Source organism: Rhinolophus hipposideros (assembly GCF_964194185.1).
Source record: "Rhinolophus hipposideros genome assembly, chromosome: 5".
Classification (NCBI taxonomy): domain Eukaryota; kingdom Metazoa; phylum Chordata; class Mammalia; order Chiroptera; family Rhinolophidae; genus Rhinolophus; species Rhinolophus hipposideros.
Genome location: NC_138051.1, coordinates 38,555,532 through 38,577,989, shown reverse-complemented (window position 1 = coordinate 38,577,989; position 22,458 = coordinate 38,555,532). Strand labels below are relative to the sequence as shown.

General features: G+C 52.8%; 1 protein-coding gene across 2 annotated transcripts; it reads right to left on the bottom strand.

The window, feature by feature from the left end:
- Positions 1 to 258: 258 nt before the first annotated feature.
- TYRO3 (TYRO3 protein tyrosine kinase) lies at positions 259 to 17,005 on the bottom strand. 2 transcript variants are annotated; one of them, XM_081049662.1, is made up of 19 exons: positions 16,544 to 17,005; positions 14,619 to 14,802; positions 14,318 to 14,418; positions 13,402 to 13,572; positions 11,841 to 11,927; positions 10,938 to 11,053; positions 9,264 to 9,441; positions 8,464 to 8,609; positions 7,806 to 7,950; positions 7,294 to 7,423; positions 7,111 to 7,211; positions 6,725 to 6,820; positions 6,336 to 6,416; positions 5,770 to 5,862; positions 5,241 to 5,362; positions 4,731 to 4,840; positions 4,398 to 4,557; positions 4,081 to 4,217; positions 259 to 1,722 (listed from the first exon to the last, which is right to left on the bottom strand). In XM_081049662.1, exons 1-19 carry the CDS (start codon positions 16,659 to 16,661, stop codon positions 1,332 to 1,334), a joined length of 2,667 nt encoding a protein of 888 aa, XP_080905788.1. In that variant the 5' UTR covers positions 16,662 to 17,005; the 3' UTR covers positions 259 to 1,331. The 2 variants fall into 2 exon arrangements, with proteins under 2 accessions (XP_080905788.1, XP_080905787.1); XM_081049661.1 differs by lacking the exon at positions 16,544 to 17,005 and adding an exon at positions 16,063 to 16,187.
- Positions 17,006 to 22,458: the final 5,453 nt, after the last annotated feature.

Here is a 22,458-nt window from a genome sequence, read left to right as displayed (position 1 = left end):
TGCATTTTCCTCATTGTTTACAATGACTGTGTATTATCTTTAATATAAGATTCTTTGGGGTCTTCTCTAATTACAAAAGTATTTTGTGCTCAATGCAGAAAACTTGGAAAGCACAAAGGAAAAAAGTTCTCCTTAATCACATCATGTAAAGATAACAGCTGTTAACATTTTGGCGTATGTCTTTCCAGACTTTTCTCTAGGCAGAGATGCTTCATTTTTGTGATCTGGGAACAAAGTAAACATTTAAGTGACAAAGCCTTGGGTCTTCAGTCTTCAATTTTATTTGTTTTTAAACAGCATCTAATGGTTTAGAAATGTCCCTAACAGCAAGGACCCACCCCATGCACTCCCCCAGCCAGGACTGAGGTCCAGGCTCCAGTAACTCCCCCTCACCCACACCAGCCATCAGGCCTGTTTTCTTTCTGTCTCCGGAGGCCTGGGACAGAAGACGGTCTCCAGTTAGAGGGGAAGTGGGGACTAAGGGACACTGAATGGAAGGATTAGGCTCAGACACAGCTGCCTTTGTTAGTCTTAAAATATTGTGGGATTTGGTAGCATGCTCACTGTAAGAGGGCGTAAAGAGGTGCTCCTGGACTCCTCTCTGGCCTTGCTCATTCCTGGGCAAGCCCTACAGCACCCCTTCATCTTGCCAGGCTCAGGCATTGCCTTTAGAAGCTGGGCAGGTGGCAGCCTGTGGTAATCCCGCATGCCTCACTGTGACCTGGTCACACGCCTCGCTTTGCTCCGGGCCTAGGCAGGATGGGTAATCAGGAAGGTGACGATGGTTCAGACCTGAGAGTCCCACTGCCTCCTCCCACAGGGCTTAGGTCCTGACTGTACTAGCCCCTTATCAACTCTCACCTAACAGGAACAATACAAGGGCATCTCTTTGTGAGGAGGGGCAAACTTGGACATAGAAGCCCAAGCATGGGCATAGCTGGGCCCCCGGGCCAGAGACCCCTCAATGCATGCACTGAAGCAGCAGGAGCAGCTCAGCTGGGAGAGTAGGGGCCCACAGGGCTGAATGTACTCTCCCCCAACTCCTCTCCACACCCATGGTAACCATGGAAACATAACCACCCCCTCCTGCCAGCTGCCTGGGTTTAGACAACCAGGCTTGGCCCACCTCCACCCAGCCAAGGCCTGAACTGATGCCAGGCTGGCCACAGAGTGGCTGCAGGAAGAACCGGGATTGGGCGATTTGGTCAGTCCAGGCTTCCAGCACAGCTTGGGAAGACTACCACAGGAGCCTCCACGCCTCGCTGCCTGGGCTGGGGTCACACAGGGCTAGGTCAGCCAGGCGCAGGGCCCGGATGCCCTGTGCCTGCGGCCTAACAGCTACTATGAGGCAGTAGCCCTTGCTGCAGCAATATTAGCCTCTGGGCCTCGTTGAGGGGGCTTTCTGGCTGCTGTTCCCCCTGCCAGGGCCGCTCATCCAGCCCTCCAGGGTTGAGGATGTACCGGTAGTCACTGGGGACGCCCCCGACGGCCCCTATGCCCCTGCCATCCTCAGCCCCACCAGTGGCCTGCGCCCCACCAGGCAGCTCCAGGCTAGCTCCCTCGACAGGCTCCTCAGCTCTCTCGAGGTTGATATACAAGGGGTCCTGGCTCGCGGACAGTACAGACAGGTGGCCCAGAATGTTCTCCAGCTCCATTCGCAGGCATGTGAAGCTCGGGCGCTGCTTGGGGTCGGCACTCCAGCACTGGTACATGAGCTCGTACCTGGGACAGACAGAACAGTGAGGGGAGGTGGTGAGGAACCAAAAGAAAGGAGAAGGATGGTCCTTCCCTCAAACACGGAGGTCCCTTAATCATATGGAACCAGGATTTTTGAAATTTTATTTAACACACTCATGTATAGGGCTTAACATGTATCATGCACTCTTCTAAGTATTTTATGTTTACTATTCAGTTCTCACAATAAGGAATCCCTATTGTACCAGTGTGGAAACTGAGGCACGGAGAGGTTGAGAACCTTAACTAAGGTCACACAGGTAGAAAGTGATGGAGCTGCTATTCAAAGCCAGATGGGGTGACTCCAGAGTCCCTCTTGGGAGGGGGTACTAGGAGGGTTTGTGTCTTCCAGAACACAGCCTGGAAAGTGGATTTCAGCCATCACCCTTTGTCCTAAATCCTCACCCCCTCAGGCAGTCTTAAATCCTCTTTGTTCATGGACACCTTTGAGAATCTGAGAAACGCTTCCAGCCTTCTTCCCCTGGCTGGAACACTTTTGATATGCAATTTCAGGAGTATTACAGGTTCCCTGAGATGGTATCCCATTCCCAGGCAATGTCTCAGGCTGACACCAGATCTAGTCCGAGAGAGCCTGACTCGCTTGCCTGTGCACACAATGAAAGCTCTACACACTGCCCCCCACACCAGCCCTTCTTGACAGGGGCCCCCCAGTGACGGAGGGCAATCATGCCAGACACCAAATAGGCCGTGGGAATTGTCCCGGGCCACGGGTCCACGGCCAGGCTGGGATACATTGTCAAGGCTGTGAGAGGAGCCAACTGGCGCCCGTCCACCAAGCTGCCTAATGGGAGACCAGCGTCCGCCCACCCTCTATCAACAACACTAGTTCCCACCCAGGAGACTAAACCAGGGACTGGTCTCCACTGCCCAGCAAAGTCTCTGCAGCCCCAGAGGCCGAGGCAGGCTGCAGCCAAAAGGAGACCGGAGCTTCCTGCCCCTGCCATGCCCTGAGCTCTGCTGAATGAATAGGAGGGGTAAGGCCTGGTTCATGCACTCAGCCTTCCCTCTTACCCACAGCCCAGGCTTCGAGCACCTCAAACCCACTGCCCTATACAGAAAGAGGACCCCACCGTTCAGGCCGAGCCTTCTTCTCTTTGTCCGTATTCTTGGACCTCTGGAGGTCCAACCCCACAGCAAGAAATAGGGAGCAGATTTCTTCCCTGGATCACTGTGGACTCCCTCCTGCTGGTACTACCATGTTTCCCCCGAAAATAAGGCCTAACCGGAAAATAAGCCCTAGTGTGATTTTTCAGGATGACATCCCCTGAACATAAGCCCTAATGCGTCTTTTGGAGCAAAAATTAATATAAGACCTGGTCTTATTTTCAGAGAAACACAGTAGTAAAAAGGTCCTCTCGGGGCCCAGGGAGTCTCCGGCTTGCACTGGGTGGGGGGAACAACACTAGAACAGACAAATAACAGCTGGTGTCACGATTAAGAGGCATGTATTCTAAAATGACAGGGAACTAGGTTCAAACCCTAACCTATCCACTTAATAGCTGTGTGACATTGGTCATGTTCCTTAACCTCTTTAATCTGAGTTCCTCATCTACAAAATGGGCATAACAAGTCATTTCCTCACAGGGTTAGAGGAGGATTACCAGAAAGAACGCCCATAAAGTACCCAGCTAATGTCAGTGATACTGTCTTCTAGTCACAAGGGGTTCATAACACTGCCCTGTGCAGTGGGCGTATCACCACTCGCCCCACTCCCGACGGCTCCAGGCTTCCAGAAAGGAAAGAAGGCAGTTCCCTTCTCCCCAGGATCTCAGTTTGTTATCTTAGGTCTCTCCACTCCCTCAAGGGGAGGCCAAGACAAGAAAGGAACACAACCTCCAGCCCCCAGCGCCCCTCCTTGTCAAGCAAGGAATGTGATGGAGCAGCAGTTTTTTCCTTGCCTCTGTGCAGCCCTCTCAGGGCGCTCAGCCCAGCAGGTTTTCTTAGACTCGCTGGGGACTGAGCGGGAGTGGGGGTGGGGAGAAGGTGACATGGAAACCTGCACTGGTGCTCATCCCTGTAACTTCTGCCCTTGGGGTTCCTTGGTTCTCCGCGGAAACTGGAGAAAACAGAGTGATAGGAAAAGCCTGGAGCAAGAAAATATTGGATGGGAAAGAGGAAGAGAAAGAAAACAGGGAAGTGCAGATGAAGAGGAAGTTTGGGTGAAGGTCAATCTTCCCCCTAACAAATGACAAGGGTATTTATATTTTTATAAAAAGCCTAATTGAGGTTCTGAGCTGCCACTGGTGCAGCAGCTGTGGTGGTGGCCACCAGCTGAACCCCCAGATTCCTGTTTCCTCCCAGAAATCCCCTGCCTGGGGCACTTACAAGTCCTCCATACAGCCCGGAGGCTGTTTCAGGCGGTTCCCGCCGATGAGGTAGTTGTAAATCTCAGCGTTCTCGATGCCAGCGTACGGTGTCTGCCCGCGAGTCATGATCTCCCAGATGGTCACCCCGAAGGCCCACTGGGACAGAATCAAGGTTAGAGGAGAGGTGTCATGGGGCTCCCTGAGCCAGGCAGAGCTCTGAGGCTCGAGGCCCCCACAAAGTAACCAAGGCCCACGAGTGCAGGCCTGGCTGGGCCCTTGAGGAGCCTAAAGGTACCCCCACGCACCAGTCCACACCACTGGCGTCACCACGCTCACCACGTCACTTTGCACAGTATACAGGTTGTCAGCCAGGCTCTCCAGGGCCAGCCACTTGACAGGCAATTTGGAAGCACAGCCCTGGCGATAGTAGTCCCCGCTATAGATCTTCCGGGAGAGTCCAAAGTCGGCCACACACACCGTCATGTCTTCTGCCAGCCTGTGAGGGGGATTGGGAGGATGAGGCTGGCAGCCTTACTAAAGCCAGGCATCTTTGCTCCTGAGCTGTCCCCTCACACAGCAGATACTGCCCAGGCTAGAGCTGACCATTAGCCAGCTCCGCCTGGCACTAGCCACTCCCTCCCACCCCCATACCCCCCAGAAGTCACATACATGCAATTCCGAGCGGCCAGGTCTCGGTGGATGAAGTTCCGGGAGCTCAGGTACTCCATGCCACAAGCAATGTCCACCATGAACCGGATCAGGGTCTGCAAGGGCAGGTTCTGGCGGGCAGACACGGAAAGTTCAGGCTGGATCTGTCCACCCAGCTAGGACAGGATAAATGGGTTCCCCGGCCAGAAAGCCTAAAGACTGTCCTCAGCATCACCAAAAGGAAGGGGAAAGAGGGACTTCCCAAGGCAAGGAAGATGTGGCAAATCTTTCAGAGTACCGAGGAATCAAGACTCCCCCAATCTGGGGCTCCACAGGTCTCTCCACCTAGAAAAGGCCCTTGCCCAGCCTAAAATTCCCTGCAGGGCCTTGTGAGGAAAAAGGAAGCCTGTTAGCATAAAGCATCAAACTCAGAGGCCGCCTTCTCCCAACCAGCTCAATTGGCCCTCCCCACCCACACAACGGGTCTTTGTCCCTCTCCAACTCATGGCCACTCCCACCCCAGGCACTCACAAAGGGGTTCTCCCCAATCCGGGAGGCAAGCAGGAAGGCGTGCAGGTCCCCGTGCTTCATGAAGGGCAGGATGACCATGGGGATGGGGAGACGGCCTTTGGCCCTGCTCCGGAGGCTCACCCCTGAGAACAAGGCAGAGTCAGGAGCGGGTATATGAGGGTCAAAAGACGGCTCAGGTGTCTGCATGAGTCCCCACCTGCTGGGTCCTACCTCTAGCCCCGGCTCTACTACCTTTTGCCCCTCAAGTTCCACCCAGGAACTCTGACTGCCCCCAGCTCTCTGGGGCATCTTCTCTGTCCCCTCCTCCCTTCACACGAGCAGTCTTCATGTGCCAACCTTTGGTACAGGCCTGCAAACAGGACTCCCTACCTGGAGTCTGATCAGATTTCAGCCAGGACCCTCCTGGCTGTTTTGCTATCCACTTACTCACCAGGTAAGTCCAAACTTCTCTCCCACAGGCTGCCCTCCTACCTCGGAGGAGCACCATTTTAGCCCTATTTTATTCTGCCTCCCCCAAGAAGGGGCTCACCAACAAGCTTGGCCACATGTGGGTGGTCAAACTCCTTCATGCAAGCCGCTTCCCTGAGGAACTCTTCGATGTCGCTTGAGGCAATGATGTCAGCTGGGAGAATGGGATGGGAGGGAGAAAATGAGTATGATGTGCCCCCAGTTCTGACCCAAGACGCCTAGGCCTTGTCCTTCAGATGTCCTGGGCTTCCCAGCAGGGGGGCTGGGGGGACGGCCAGGAAACAGTCTGGCCATGAGCAGGAGACACCCCGCCACAGGTGTGGTGCTATCCAGCAATTTCTCCATTTGCTAATGCTTTCCTTTGGGTTTGGACAGGCCTGCAGTTCAACCAACCACAGTTTTCATCACCCTGAGTGAGACCAGAAGACAGTCACTGCTCAGGGGAGAGCAAAGACTGGGGCACGAACGTGTGTGGGTTCATGCCTTTAGATTAGTCACGTGGCATCCCAGTGAGTGCTAAATCTCCTTGAAGAGTCTCGGGGCCCAGCAGAACCTGCTTCAGGATCAATCAGCCCTTTCACCCTCCCCAGTGATACCCTCGCTCCACATCTCCTATTCTCCACTTACCTTTTAGCATCTTTACAGCTACTTTCACAAAGGAGCCATCCTCCTGCTTCAGCTGGGCCTCCCGCACTGAACCAAACTCTCCTAGGAACGAATCCAAATGATGGTGAGTTCCCTTGCCCTCCTGTCCCTCACCGCCTTCCCTCCCAGGTGACCCTCCATAGGGACACAAAATCATTAGACTCTGGAGCCATTGGAGGAGGCCCCCTCATCCATAGCCAAAGCAAAGTATGCTGGGATTAACTCCTCAGCACGCCCTGTCCCCAGCTACCATTCCCCTAAGCGTCCCAAACTCAGGAGTCTATAAGCATATCCTGTTTATAGGAGCTGACCCAAATCCACTGAGACACAGCAATATCCACTCGTGCCAATGCCCGCACAGCCCCACGTACCTTTCCCCAGCATCCGGCCCAGGGTGAACTGCTGCTCTGGGATGAGCACATCCTCCAGTTTGTCCTTCAGCTCATCGCTGATGCCCAAGCTGTCCACTGTTGGGAAGGGAGTGGTAAGAAGAGAGAGGAACCTCTCTGCTTCCTGATCCAAATCACATCCTGCCTCCTGCCCCCGACTCCACCCGCAGAGCAGAGATGAGCTTAGTTCAGCTCTCCCACAGCTAGGACAGTGACCTCCACAAGAGTAGGTCTGTGTGTCTTCCATACTGTGTGCTTTGGACCCATCAAGGTCCAGACACATTGGTCAAATTGATGAATTAGTAAAAGGAATGAGGACAAGGGGTAAGATAGCCCATTTTTCTCTCCTGTGATTTCCCACCACTCACGCGTGGCCTCGATGCGCTCGGGCCTTTCCCGATTGAAGGACCGGGCTGCCCGGAAGTGAACGGCTGGCTCCCCTTGGGCCATGACACTGTCAAAGGCTTGCCTAAAGGGAAATCCAGGACTAGGGGTCAGCTCCAAGGTCTTCAGTCACGGCCCACCTCTCCCTCCATGTTCCTACCCCTTACCCAAACCGTGTCTCCTTCCGCCTCTTTCGCAGCAGGATGAGGGCCAAGGCAGCAGCCGTCACCAGGGCTGTCAGCACACCCAGGACCACGGGCACCCAGGACGTGCGGCTGTGGGGCGGGCCCTGCTGGCCTGGGGGAAATAGGGGCCTAAGGTCGGCTGACACCAAGGAGTCCCTTTAGAACTTCCTGATGACAGCCATCTGACCTGGTCAAGAGATTCCCTTCAGTCAATTAAGGTTCCAAGTAGAAAGAGGGTCCAGAAGAAGACCCAACAGTTTCTACCCTGTCAGTGACAGGCCCTGGCTAGTGGGACCTACAGCATAACCAGAGATTTCTATTCTAGTTCTGAGGCAGGGGGAGGAGAATGAGATGCTGTTTAAATATCAACCCTAGCCTCAACGGCTTCATTATAAGTCCTCAGCCTAGGAAAGTCGGGTGCTGCCAGCCTCCCCCCGAGTCCAGGGTGCTCCTGAAAGCCCCAGTCCCCTAGCCTCTCCCTCTACAGGCCTCACCTGCGTGGTCATGAGACGAGACCACCAGTGGCGGACTCCAGGGCCCACAGCCAGCTGCATTGGAGATGCACACACGCACAGTCAGGTCTTTCTGGGGATCCCAGACTGTCAAGTTGGCCCAGGTCCCCTCCACTATCAGCTCACCCTGCAGCCAGGAAAAGCCCCCATCCCACACTGAGTCTGAGCAAAAGGCCTCCAGCTGGGCCTGGAGGCGGAAAAAAAGGTGTAGCTAGGAAGTAGGAGCCTAGAGACACTGGGTTCAGAGGCTGCAGGAGCACAACCGGATAGGAGTTATCACATTCCTGCTCCAGGCTGCAGAGGCCTCTCCTGAACACAAACGAGGCTCAGTCCCAGCAGGGGAGGTGGGGGATGGAGGGAACTGGGCCGGGGATCAGAAAGCCTTATCTACGCCCTCCTCCAGTTTGTGCAGAAATGTGTCTCCTACTTTACATCCAACATGGCCACTGGATGCAATACTAACTGGAGACATAATTCAGTAAGGAGTGCAGCCTGAAGGGAAAGGTGGGAGCAGTGGGCTTGCTGGGTGGTGGGAGGCCCAGCCACCAAGGTCCCTAGGCCCCCCCAAGGACAGCCATTCCGAAGCCCTCAGGGGTGACTCTGGCACACCTAGACAGCAGAGGTTTTTGTTCCCCCTTACCTGCGTTCCATTGTCTTGAACCCAGGACAGTTTATAGGGTCCCAGGGGGCCTTCCAAAGAGCCATCAGGGATCACTTCTTCCCACTCCAGGATGAGGCCTGAGTCTGTGCGGATGGCACGGAGGTTCTGGGGAGCACTGGCTGGGGCTGTACCCACAGAGAGAAGGTTGCTAAGAGTCCTGCCCTGCCCACCATCACTATCCCAGGCAGGCCTTTGGAAACAGCTCCCAAGAACTGAACAGCTCAGAGAGCAACAGGTGGGGGAAGAGCTCGCCTCCCCGCCCTAAGGCTGAGCAATGGCAGCCCTCCAGAAACAGTGTTGCTCTTCATCCCCTTGGTGACGGCCTCAGTCGCCACATCCCTCATTGCGCCCTAGTGACAGTCCTGCCAGCCTCCTTGCAATTGCTAGAGAATGCCAAGCAAGTTCCCACCATGGGGTCTTTGCACTCACTGTGCCCACTTCCTGCAGTGGTTTTCCACCAAACATGGCTCCTTCCTTATCAGTCAGACCTCGGATCTCTTTATGGGGTATTCCTGGACCACCTTGGGCACTCTCGTTACTAATTATCTGATCTTTTCTACTTTGCTTGTCTACTCCAGCCACTAGAACTAGAGCTGCATGGGAGAGGGACAGATTTAGTAGCTCATAAGTATGCTGCAGGCACTCGGTGTTTGTCAAGTGATGCATGAAGCTCACTCAGGGAGCGACCTCTCCCAGTCAACTCCATTCAGAATTAGAGCCACCATGGCCCCTTCCCCGCTCCAGCCCTCCCCAGCCACTCTGCTCTGTAAGCCCCTTACCTAGGCCCTTTGTCCGAAAAGGCACCCAGTCAGCATATGGAGAAGGCCCCAAGGCATTAGCACAGCGCACCCTGAGGCTGTAGTTGGTGGCAGGTGCCAGGTCCCGGAGAAGGCAGGTAAAAGGTGGCACAGGGACCACAACAGCCAGGACCTCCCAGCCTCCTGGGGCCTGTGTCACCTACAGAAAAGCAGAAAACTAATGATGTAGAGGGAAACGGCAGATGGGATAGATAGATATGAGTATGGAGTTGGGGGGCCTTCAGCTAACGCCTCCCTTCTAAGTCTATCAGCAAACACTTGTAACCCACACCCTTCCACCGGCCCCCGTTCCAATAACACACCAGGTTCCATACCTCCCTGCTTTGGTAAATGCTGTTACTTTTGTTTAGAATGATCTGCTCTTCCTAGCAAAGTCCAACTCATCCTTTAAGACTCAACACAAATACCACTTTCTCTGTGAAAGACTGTTTCACCTACTCCAGAAAAGTCATGCCCCTTTGTGCTTGGTACATAACTCAGGGAGAGTAGTTAACGATTACTGCAACTGTTTGCATCCAGGCAGCACAGTCTTGGTGTTTCCCAAGGGCAGAGTAACTGGAGCCCAGAGATACCATAAACCTGGCCTTTAACTTATCTTTGGGGAGCCCGGGGCAAGAGTACAAATGGAGATTCATGTACCATAGAGCTAAATATTTAAAAGTTATAAATCAGATAACAAATTATTAAATAAAATATTTCCTATCTTAATATACTGACAAACGGAACTTCAAAACAACCTGGCAGGTCAGGTTTGCATTTATACTCCTCCAAATGCTTGAACTCCCAAGTCACAATGTGGTGGCACAAGCATCTGTACCCTGTGGGACATGATGGGCACAGGTGTGGAAATGCGGCCTGCATACCTTCCCTCACAGATGGCTGCCCTTTGGACAGAGAGGATGGCCCGGGGACAGGCCCACACAGGCCTGGAAGCAGACTTGCCGTGAGACAAGAGCTTGTTTTCAGTGGTACGGTGTGGTGGCTGGGGTGGGGGTGGGGCTTATCCTCATGATCGGGACAGGCATGTCCCCCCCTGGGACTTGCAGGTTCCTTGCCCAGGGGCAAGGGATGCAGTCAAAGGAGGCCCAGAGCGGGCTCATCTAAATGGAGGAGCCCAGAGCAGGAGGGGCCTCTCCTGCCTGGGGATCTGCCTAGAACAGTTTCTAGAAGGTGCTCGTTCAATACCTTTTGAGTAAACGTATGAAAATAAATAACCCTGCATCACCTCTTGTTTTCAGTATCACCTTACCAAGGTTTTCCACTCTCTAGGGCTTAGAATCTAGTCTCCTTATTCTCTTTGGCATGAGTCGGGGGGCGAGGCATGTGAGTGCAGGTATCAGATAAACCAAAGGTTTGGGTTTTCGACAACATAAGAAAAACTCTTCCAGACATGACATATCTGCTTTACGGATCTGCTTTCCAGCCTGAAGAATGCACGTGTTGAAGCCAATCTGTAGTCACTTGGTTGCCAGAGCACCCTATGATAAGGGGAAGTGGTCTGGGCTGTTCCTAATAAGGGAACAACACCTGAATAGAGCTGGAGACCAAGCTCCAGGGGCAAGTCTAGACAAACGTGACACCACTGTCCACAAAGTGCCACAGGCCAGGAGAGCCTGTCCCACCCTCTCAGCTTACCTGGACCGTACAGGACTGGAGCATGGCTCGGCCATCAGCTCCTGGCGTCCAGGCCACGCTGGCGTTGTTGCTGGAGAGCTTCGTCACTGTGATGTTGAAAGGAGCTGCAGGCAGTGCTGTGGATGGGGACTTAGAGTCAGTGCCCTGGAGCTCAGTGCCCAGGAACGACAGGACAGGAGGGAGCAGAAGGCATGACAGGCAAGCCTTGAGTCCCTCCCTAGGGTTTGCTCTCAAGCCCCAAACTAAAGCTGTCTATTTAGCACTCCCAGGACCACAGTTAATACACAAGCCAATTAACCAGTAGGAGACAGCTGCTCGTACCTGGGAGTGCCTAGGCTGTGGAGAGAGGTTGCCTCTCCCTGAATCAGGGGCCCTGTCTGACCAAGGAAAAGGATAAAACAGTGGGTATGTGCGAGGACATACCTTGGCCTTGGGAGATACAAACAAGAGGCAGTCTCTGCAGCCACAGCTCATCCCTCCACACGCTGGCTCTCTCCTCCTCCTTCCTTCTCTCCCTCTACACACCAGCCCTTTAGGTCTCCTTTATCATCCTACCAGGTGGTTTTTCCCTCCCCTGTTCCCTCCACAGGGGCTGGCAGAGGCAAGGTTGGGCATGAGCCTTGACCATCTCCTGCTGGCTCCCTCTCTCCCTCCTTCCCAAGGGCTCTGCTTCGTGATGGGAAATCTGCTGTGACGTCAGGTTTCTATTCTCATCTCAGCCACTGCAGGGTCTCAGGTGCTCCCACTAGGAATGGAACTATGCCAATTAACCCCTCATCCCTCAGATCCCAGCAGGACTGAGGGGAGATAAAACACCAAATGGTTCTGCCTTTACCCACTGCTGGACAGCTTGCCGAGAATGCCCCTGCCTCATCTCCTCTCCCTCCCCTCCAGCCCTCCTACCTTGAAGACGGACAGTGGCTGGGCGAGAAGAAGCCAGGCCTTTCGGGTTGTGAGCTTCACAGGAGAACACAGTGCTCTGGGTTACCCCTGGGACCAGAAAACTGCAGTCAGCCCCCAAGCAGCAACTCCCACTCAGTCTGGGATTGGGGAAGGTGGATACTTACGCTCTGGATGTGAATATCCTAGAAGTCCCTCCAGCCAAAGCAAGGAGCTAGATAGTGGGGTATGGCAGAACGAACAGGGACTTTGGAGTCTAATGTGCCTGGATGTAAATCCCAGGGTTGGGGCTCTGTCTTCTCATCTCCCAAATGGGTGCATTGTGAGAACCAAATGATGTAAAGTGCATGGTACACAGTAAGCACTTGAGAAATGTTACACCATCCCTCCCACCTCAATCCCTTCTCCTGCAGACAGCACAGAGCTGCCTCCCTTTTCTGGTCACTCCTTTATTACACATTCCAGAGCCCTTCTCTATTTGCTCTGTGCCATACCACTGTTGTATTTGCAGATTCTTTGCCTTGCAATAATTCTCACCTTATGCATGTGTCTTGTCTCCCCAATTATACTAATTCCTTGGGGGCTGGACAGACGGTTTCTGTTTCTTTTGTATTCGCTCCATCCCCCACGGTGCCTAGCACAGTGTGTGTGGCATAGGAATTCAGTGAGTGCTCATTATCAGGCTGGCTGCCTGAGGGGCCCAACCACATACATGTGGCGAGAACTGAACCCAACCTCCTTTCTAATCTGCTCCAACCCAGTGCCTCCACAACAGGATCTGCCCTCATTTCCAAAAGGTCCTGCCATCCACTTCTTCTCAAGATTCATATTGCTAGGGGACTTGGCAGATCAGAGCCCATCCCCTCCACCTTTCGGTACATGAGACCAAGCTCAGACAACAACCTTTTTCGGCCAGTTCAAGCCTCCACTGAAACACTAACTTTGTTTCACATATAAGCCAGCCTCACAAGCTTGTGAGGTGTGTGCCCGAGGATCTTGGGGTCCAGGTGGGTGTACAGGCATGGCTGCTTCGGGCCTAACTGTGCAGAAGTATGCGCAGACACAGTTGTTTGGGAAAATAATAGAAGGGCTATTAGGAAAGGAGGCTCTGTAGCTTTGTACTTGCCTCCCTTCCCTGCTTTCCCTCCCCCTGCCCTTTCCCTGGACTCTGCAGCCTGAGACTGCCGTCTTCTAGGCAAGTCTGCCAGACACTTCTCCTAGCTCTGCGTGGGCTGCTTCCTGGTTCCATCCCTGGGGAGGAGTGGGGGGGATGGGTGCCCCTAGTCCCATGTCATGTCCCAGGGCCAGCTGTACACAGCCTACACTACCATGAATCAGGGCAAGAGGCCCCAGCATCCTCCTTAAGCACACACAGCAGGGTCCCTGCTAATCAGCCCCCCCAGCTGGCCTAGCACACCTGATTAATGAGCTTAGCAATGGTGCAGCTCACGTTCCCAAGCACAGTTCGCTCTGGACACTCACAACAGCAAACAGTGATTTAGGCAGATCTGAACTCCTGTCAGCCTCACCACCCCTGCTCAAAGCCCCCTCCGAGGCTGCTCACCTGTTACATTTAAAACAGAAGGAGAGGGAGCAGGTCCCCCAACCTTCATGCTTCCTCTCCACCAGATAATGGTAACAGGTTCAGGGGGACCCACGGCCTCACAAAACAGTTGGAAAGAGGCATTGGGTGGCACTGCCAGGTCTTTCGGCTCCACAGTGAAAAATGGCACACCTAGGGAGAAAAGGGGGTGGGGAGTAAGCCTTGCCACCTCTCAGCTTCCAAGTGCCCAAGCCGCAAGTTAGCTACCATTGGAAGCCCTCTCTGCAGAAGGTCCCACAGGCCCTTATGATTGGGTCAGCTGCAGAACAGTCACCTAGCTTGACGAAAGAGCTCTTTTTCGGCCCCCTTAGGAATGTTCTTTATGCTGTCCCCTTGAGCATAGCAGATTCTCCCTTCTCAGACCTGCTCTGATAGCCCTTCTGGGAGCAAGGGTGGAGGCAGGTGGGGAGCTGGGGGAAGGGCAAAAAGGAGAAGTGGGAGGGAGCTTTAGCAGAGTTCTGCTGGCTGGCCCCAGATCCAGTTTAGAGCCCTTTGTTACTTTCTTAGTCACTTTGTTTTCCTGGGCTGAACAGCTTGGAGCTCCCACAGCTGCAGATCCTTCCTCCCTCCCCTCTCTCTCCCCCTCCTGGCCTGGCCACTTGGCATAACAGGGTCCATCCAGTCCCAGATGGGTGCTTGAGGCTTGTTACTCAGACAACTGAAACTGTCTGCATCCCATAGGTTGTGGGTCCTAGTTGCCCCCTTGGTTCTCAAATATCCAGACTCCAGTGGGTATGGTCTTCCAATGCCTGGGGTGGGCCTGGAGCTTGGTGCAATCAGGCTCCAGAGGGCAGTGAGGCAGCTTTCTTCCACTGAGCTTTCTGCTCCAGAGGTGTGATCAGCAGCAGACAGCCAACATGCCCACATGCCTCCTCACCTTCTACTATGAGCCACACCGGCTGGGAGGTCTCGGTTTCGCCCCCATCCTCCACCTGGCACCAGTATCGGCCTGCATCAGAGCGCTCCACTGACTTCAGGCTGTGGAAACAAGAGACTAGGCTCACCTCCCAGAGTCAAGGAGGCAGCTCTGCTGGGCAGACTCAATGGGTTCAGCCTGCCCCCACTTCTGGAAGGTTCTGGAAGGAATAAAGAAACCACAGCCCTCCGGGCATCAGCATTGTCCCCAGCTCCCAGTGTCCCCAGGCTGGCATCCCACACCTTCCCCCACAGTCTTATACCTGAGGAAGCCGATCCAGTGCTGCTCGCTGACTGAGATGTACACCTGGTCCACACTCTGGACCACAGCCCCGTCCTTCACCCACTGTATCTCAGGCTCCTCCATTCCCTCCAGACTGCAGTTGAGCTTCACTGGCTGCCCCTGAGACACTGTCAGCTTCACGGGGGCTCCCATGAACTTTAGGCCTGAGAGGTGGGAAGGAGAATGTGTCAGTCAGTTTGAGAGGTCCCCTGTCTCTGGAAATATCCCCCCTTACTCTTCTAGAATTTAGCTTCTGTGTCAGAGAGCTCATTCTCAGCTACTGAGCAAGGAAGCAGAGATAGGACAGTGTGGAAGGGAAGGTGGCTTAGCCCTGGGCTATGGGAAGGGGCATGACAAGCTCTCCAGGCATCATTTCTGCCACTGCCAAGCTCCCCACAACTCGAAGGAAGTGACCTCTTCCTCATACCTCCCTGCTGGGCAATGTCAAGTTCAGGCTCAACAACCAAAAAGAAGGCAAGCCAGGCTAAAACAATGGGGCGTTGTCATATACCTAGGGCAGGTACTGCCCTGGGAATGACTGCTGTACCCGGCCAGTGCAACAGGCAACCAGCTAGCTCTCTACCCAAGGTGTCAGCCCAGACCGGCACTACTGCTGGCACACCCCGGTACCCCACCCAGGCACAGGAAAGGAGGCTGAGGAAAGGAAGAGGGGGTGCTCCCCTGAAGTGGAGAACATATGGCTGCAACACCACGTCAGATCAAACACATGGCACCCTTACTGGCAGGCGCCTGCTCTATTAATACCTGAATGTGTGCAGGGCGGGTGCTAGGAAAATGGGAGGTAGAAGGGAGGGTAGAGGCCCTGAATGGGGCCCAAGACCCCTGAGTTACTGTCACACCAATAGGAACCACCCTCTGAATACTACCCTCTACACACACCCACACCTCTGGTCTCTTGGCATGTTTTTAAGCAGTTAAGGAGAGGTGAGCTATCCACACAGCTGAAATCAGTCCTGCTTCTTCCTGCCCTTTGCTGTGTGACTCTAGGCAAACCCTGGGCTCTCTGATCCTGAGACACACACCTTCCAGTTAGTAAATAGTTGTCACACTTCCCTGAGGGGTTGATATGGCAAGGAGCGCTCTCTCAAGAGAAGGTGCCACCTCGGTTCCTGCTGTCCTGGCCTGTTTCTTCTTTACTCCTTCACTGTCTCAGGAGCAGTCACAGGACAAGGAGGGAGGGCTAGCCTCACACCCCGTACTCACCCAGCACTCCCAGGGGTGTGTGGTGTGAACTTGGGATCCAGGGTGCTGCAAGCAGCACTCCTATGACTGGCAAACGGCTCAGTGGCTATGTGGGAACCCAAGACTAACCCCCACAAAGACTAGCAACCTTGCCCCAGCCCTTCCTCTCCAACATTCCTGGCTTCAGTAGGCTCAGAGTGGGCACAGGAACCAGAGCATACCCAGATGTTTTCTGTGACCGGGCACGCTCACAGCCCCTGTACTTAAATGGTGCCTCTTGAGTGCTCAGCCCCAGCCCCTGTGGTTTCAGAGAGGGACCCTGGTGTGTGGGGCGGGCAGAACGGTGTTCCCTGGACTGGGAAGGGAAAGCAAACAACTAGGAACATCGAGGCGGGAAAAATCCAGTCCCAAACATCCCCCGCTGACCACTCAACCCACAGCCCCACTCCTTTCCTTTCCAACCCGCCAGAAGAGCCCCGGACGCGAAAAAGTTGGGGGTGGGGGCTCCGAGATCCTGCAGCCGACACAGCGCTGCGCCCCCTCCCCCAGCCCCCGAGCCTCGGCCTCCCAGCTTCGGCCCCACCACCCAAATATCTGGCCCGCCCAGGCCGGGAACTCGATCGGCTGCTGGCCCCCGGCTCCGACCCCGGCCGCGCCCCTCCGCGGCCCCCGCTTTCCGCCGCCTCTCGGGCCAGCCCCTACCTGCGGCCACTGGCTCGCGGAGCAACAGAGCGGCCAGACCCACCAGCAGCAGCAGCGGCGGCGGCGGCGACGGCAGCGGCGGGAGCCCCGACCGCTCCATGCTCCGCCTCAGCGCCATCGGCGGCGACGCCGCACCATGCCGGGCCGGGCCCACGAGCGACCAGGGAGGAGAGAGGAGGGAAGAAGGAGGAGGGAGGAGAGAGGAGGACCGCGGGAGGGGCAGGGGTTGGCCCGGGGGGCGGTGCTGGGGCCCGTGCCTCCGAGACCCGCGCCCGCGGCGAGTCGCGGCGGCTGCCGTCAGCAGAGCCGGGTCCGTGGGGCCGCTCCTGGGCCACCGCGCTCCTTCCACAGCCGTCGCCGCCGTCGCCGCTGATTCATGTTCTCGGAGCCGCCGCCTCCTCCCCAGCTCTCCCGCCCGCAGCCGGAGCTCGTACCGCCCCCCCGCGGAGCCCCGGGCGGCTTGCTCCAAGCGCCAACCCGGTGGTGACCAGCCTGGCCTCCAGCCCCGCGCGGATCCCCACCCACATATCTTCCCAGCCCTGGCCAACACCTCCTGCCCCAGCTACCCAATGCCGAACCCCAGGATCTCGCTTGTCCCCTAGATGAGCACCCCAGCCACGCCCCTCCTTTCCAAAATATCTCTAGAAGCCTCTACCACATCCCAACTTTTTATCCAGACTCTGATCCCGAAACCCAGCACCCGCCTCTCAGGAGATAAAGTATCTCAATCCCATAGACACTTCCAACCACCAGGCCCCCCGAAATTGTGACTTAGGGCTCCCAGAACAGGATCTACTAGCACCCCTTCGTGCCTCTTTCAGGAGCCTTTCCCCCAAATACTCCATGTTCTTGCTTCATTTCCCACCCTTTTATCTCCAAGACCTTGGGCTTTGAGTCTTGACTTTTCAAAGCTCTCCTTGGTAATAATCAGGTTTTATCTGCTATTCCTACTGCTACGTAGGCCAAAGCCCAGTGGCCCCTATATTTTGGGGTTGTCGTTCTTCATAGTTGCTTCCTCTGCTTCTACCCATTCCCCCTCATTCCCCAGAATATGGTATGAAAGTTGGCTGTATCAAAACAATATCCAACAAAACATTTAACTATTATTAGTAGAGGACCTTGCACAAGTCAGCACTGCATATGTAAATAGGCAGATGCCAGTTAAATGAATGAATAATTGCCTCAGAGCTTGGCCTGCTCCACAACCAGTAATCACTGGGGTGGCTGTGCCCACGGACATCCTGTCAGGCAGATGCAGAGCTGGTTCCAAATCCAGCCTACCAAGTGTTCTCCCCTGGCCCTTGCCTCTATCTGGCTCCTGGAGCCTACTCCAGATGGCCCTTCCCAGAAGTCCTAGGTGGGGTGCACGGACAAGCGACTCAGCCCCGTTTCCCGCAGCCTCATTGGATCTTTCCAGGGATTCTCCTTCTGAGCAGTGGGGGCCTGCCTCTTCCTCCACTTGGCCCGATCAGTGCTTGTTTACTAATTATACTAATGATAACAACAAACAGCAGTGCTGGCGGCAGCCTCAGAACCAGCTGGGGGCGCCCCTGAGGCAGCAGCATAGGGAGAGACTCCGGAAGTGCCATCAGAGTTGGATGGCAGGGGCCAAGTCACCAGTTTAACTCAGCGGTCTTGCCAACTTTCTTGGGCACTGTGGGTTGGCTCCAGGACCCTTTCCTAAAGGAAAAACTACTTGCTCTGTTCCACAGTTTCTGAGCTTGGGCTGAGTCGGATCAGGGCAGGCAGACAAGTCTGGGGCTGAAGCCAGATTTGCAAGGGCCGCTACTGCGGCAAAGTGGCTGCTGCAGCCCTACACTTGAACACTTTGTCACTTCTCGAGTCTCTCTCCCCTACTCTCTTCTCTGGAAGGAACTTCAAGTTTCCAGGGAAAGGAAGCCTCCTTCTATTCACTCTGGCTGACACTGGAAAGACCCCTCCTAGAGGATGCCGAACCCAGAGCCCAGCCTTCCACTTCCTTTACTCCCCATTCCCTCCCTGTCATTTCCTGAATTCTGATAAGGAAGCTCAGCCCAAGGACCATCCTTTACCACCCAAAATGGGCTTCTCAGACATGTCTTGGATGCCACTGGACTCTCCACTCAGTGGAGACTCCAAGTCTCCACTCAGAGACATGACAAACTTCTTACCTAAGCTGCACACCTGAGGCATATCACTGTCACCCAAGAGCAGGACACTTTCCATGTGGGGCTGGGAGCGCTGAGTTCCTGCTTCCTCTACCCCTGCTTCTGAATCCCTTGCAATTCTTAGTATGTCTACTTGCAGGGTATGGGGGGACTATGGAGTCTTGATCCTCTGAGTTTCCAGCTCCTACATAGGGTACTTGCCTTCCTGAGCACTCAAAACTCATTCTTCTTACCTATCTGCCCCACCTTTCTTTCTCTCTCTGGGCACAGTATAGGACATGCTTTAAGGGTATACAAGCAGGTATAATTTTTGCGGGAGAGGGTGTAGGTGGGTAAGAGGGTGTGCATGGTGATGTATGAGGGAGGGTGTGCATTGTGCAAACTCTAAATGTGACTGACGCTTTGTGGGTGGATTGGGAGAAAATGTGTGCGTGTGTGTGTGTGTGTGTGTGTGTGTGTGTAGGAGGTTGGCTGCCTATGCAAATACATGCCTGCAAAAATCTCCCTTCCTTTCATAAACGCATTGCTTGGAAGGAAACTAATGAAATCAACAGGAAATGTATTGACCTAATGCAAGAGTAAGCTGTCCCAGGAGTTCCTGTCCTCGGAACAGAACCAGAGTCAGCTATGACCTATCCCTGGGGAATAAGAAGGGGCTGCAGGAGAGAGGAAGGGCTGGCAGCAGTCCCTCATTATGGGTGGAGCTAGGTTGGGCCCTGGCATCTCCCTACTCAGGTGAATTAAGTATCTGCCCACTCTCTGCCTTTTATGACCTAGGACTGCCTGAGGAGGCCAATGAACAAGAGAGGGGAAAGACAAATCTGGAAATAAAAACCATCTGTCCATAGTAGGTGGCCACCCTGATGGCATCTTCCAACAGTCTCAGAAAGCGGCTGCTTCAGCATTTTCAGAGTTAGGATCTCCTCCTCCATCCCCCTTGGGGGGGTGGGTGGGACCAAGGTGAACCATGAGGTCATGGCAGTCTCCCCAGCCTTGTGACCGAGAACCTATTCTTTCCCAGCCACTGGTCAAAGAGGGGAGAGTTAGGAAGGTCCACTGAAGGAACAAGCAGGCCACAGACTGTGTTCCTCATCCTCTTAGCGAAGCCAGAGAATCTATGCCTGTGGGACTTGGAGGTACAATGCTAGGGGTGCTGGGGACTGTTGCTGCGCTGCACCTGCCAAACACCCTTGCCTGAAATTCCTCAGCCCAAAACAATGCCACTCCTCGCCCACCTGAAAATGAAGAAGAAAGGTAAATTCCTAGGAGAAACTACACTTTGACTTACAGTCATAGGGTACTTTCAAATGATCGGATTTTCCCCCAAAAGCAGATTTAGGAAGAGAGCAATAAGTTTGGAGTTTCTAAAACAGCAGGTGGGTCCAAAAGTGTGGAAGAAAAAAATGATCCTCTTCGAAATTTCACCAAGGGATGGCCCTGAGAGGAAGAGTTTCATGTGTGAGTGCATGTGTATCAGAATGCCCTGTATGTGGCTGTCTGAATGAGGTCTGACAATTAAGTTCTCAAACTCATCCTAGAAAAAGTTCTACATACCTCATTGCTGAATATCACTACACCCCAACGCCAGTGCCTAGTCCACCCTTCAAAGCAGTTTTGGAACTCTTTCTGGAATGGCCATCAGAGCTGTCCTTGATGTCCTGAATGTCATCAAAATGTCTTTCTTTCAATATTTCCTCCATCTTCGGGTAAAGAAAGAAGTCACTGGGGGCCAGATCAGGTGAGTAGGGAGGGTGTTCCAATACAGTTATTTGTTTATTGACTAAAAACTCCCTCACAGACAGTGCCCTGTGCGCTGGTGCATTGTCGTGATGCAAGAGCCATGAATTGTTGGCGAAAAGTTCAGGCCATCTAACTATTTCACGCAGCCTTTTCAGCACTTCCAGATTGTACACTTGGTTAACTGTTTGTCCAGTTGGTACAAATTCATAATGAAGAATCCCTTTGATATCAAAAAAGGTTAGCAACATTGTTTTGACTCTTGATTTGGACTGACGGAACTTTTTTGGTCACGGAGAATTGGCTGACTTCCACTGTGCACTTTGACGCTATGTTTCAGAGTCGTATTGGTACACCCATGTTTGGTCACCAGTGATAACATGGCCCAAAAGTTCTAAGCAAACTTCGACTCTCCTTTGCTTTTGTTCATTGGTGAGCTTCTTTGGGATCATTTGTGCACACACATCTCTCATGCTAAGAGTTTCAGTTAAGACTTTCCTAACTGTTTCTCTATCGATGTTTACTTGGTCTGCTATGCTTCTCACAGTCAGCCAATGATTTTGACACACAATTAGACAGATTTTTGCTACGTTTTCATCAGTTCTGCTTGTTATCGGCCACCCTGACATTTCTCTTCATCAGTGACACTTCCTCTCCCCTCAGAAAAAGGTTTAATCCATTTGTACACTGCTGTTTTCTTCATGGCATTATCCCCATAAACTTGGACTAACATGTCCTTGATTTCACTTCCACTCTTGCCAAGTTTAACAAGAAATTTAATGTTTGTTCATTGCTCTAATTCAAGCTCAGACATTCTCGCGACAGCACACAAAAACACGCAATAACAATAATGAACGCCACTCAGCAAGACACCGCCACATAGCAACATGAACACAGCTGTGAGACACTGATATACCAAGGTTATGAAGCCTTACAAGCTCTTTGTACAGTGCTGCCAATGTAAGCGCACGGTGGCAAGTTTGCAAACTTAATTGTCAGACCTCATAGTTCACTTTTGACTTGACCCTCCTTAATCATAGCTTTGCAAATGAGGCTTTTCTGGCTCTCTTTTTATAAAAACCTTTTAATTATGGAATATTTCAAACATACACACAAGTAGAGAGAACAGTATAATGATGAACCTCAATGTACCATCACTCTGCTTCAATGATTACCTTCGCCAATTGGGTTCTACTGTCCTATTTTTTTGTTGTTGTTTTGCTGGATTTTTAAAAAGCAAATCTTAGCCATATAATTAATTTCAGCTATAAATATTACACTATGTATCTTGATGTAACAGACTTTTAAAAATATTCATCCATATATAATTCAGATGGTTACATATAGAAATATGTATAGATATGCGTATATACAACAGTATACCCATATATTTTCTTTGTCAGCTGAGAAGAACCTAAGAGCAAGACACCCCAGTGGCAATGAGCATACCTAGCACCCAAAACTTAGTTTCTGATACCATTTTCCAATAAAAGGAAACAAAAGTATGGGAGAGATAACTAATTATAGGTTTGGAGCAGGAAATATACAAAATGAGCTTGGATCATCTTATCGTGCCAAAAAGTAAGGAAGTGGTCAAAAATAAAAACACACACACACACACACACACACACACACACACACTCTCACACAAACAAAATGATGAGGTATATCAAAGGATATATCAAAAGGTATATCAAAATATAAATATATATTTGAACAAATAAATTAATAGGGAGCATAGATAAATCTCCCATGCAGATGAATTACAAATAACTTACGTAGATACTTCACTCTCAAGGAGAAGGAGCACGACTCCACACTCCAGTGTGGGCTGTGCAAAGTGACCGCTTTCCAAAGAAGACAGGATGGAAACAGGGTTAAAAAGTAACTTTACAGTGGGAAGATCTGACAAACATTTCCTCAGCCAGGTGATTAAAGTTAACGCCAACAGCGATAATTCATGTTGATTGTAGCTACCTTTGATATGATGTGATAAAAATGGTATTTTAGGTCTGTGATCTCCTCTCAAAA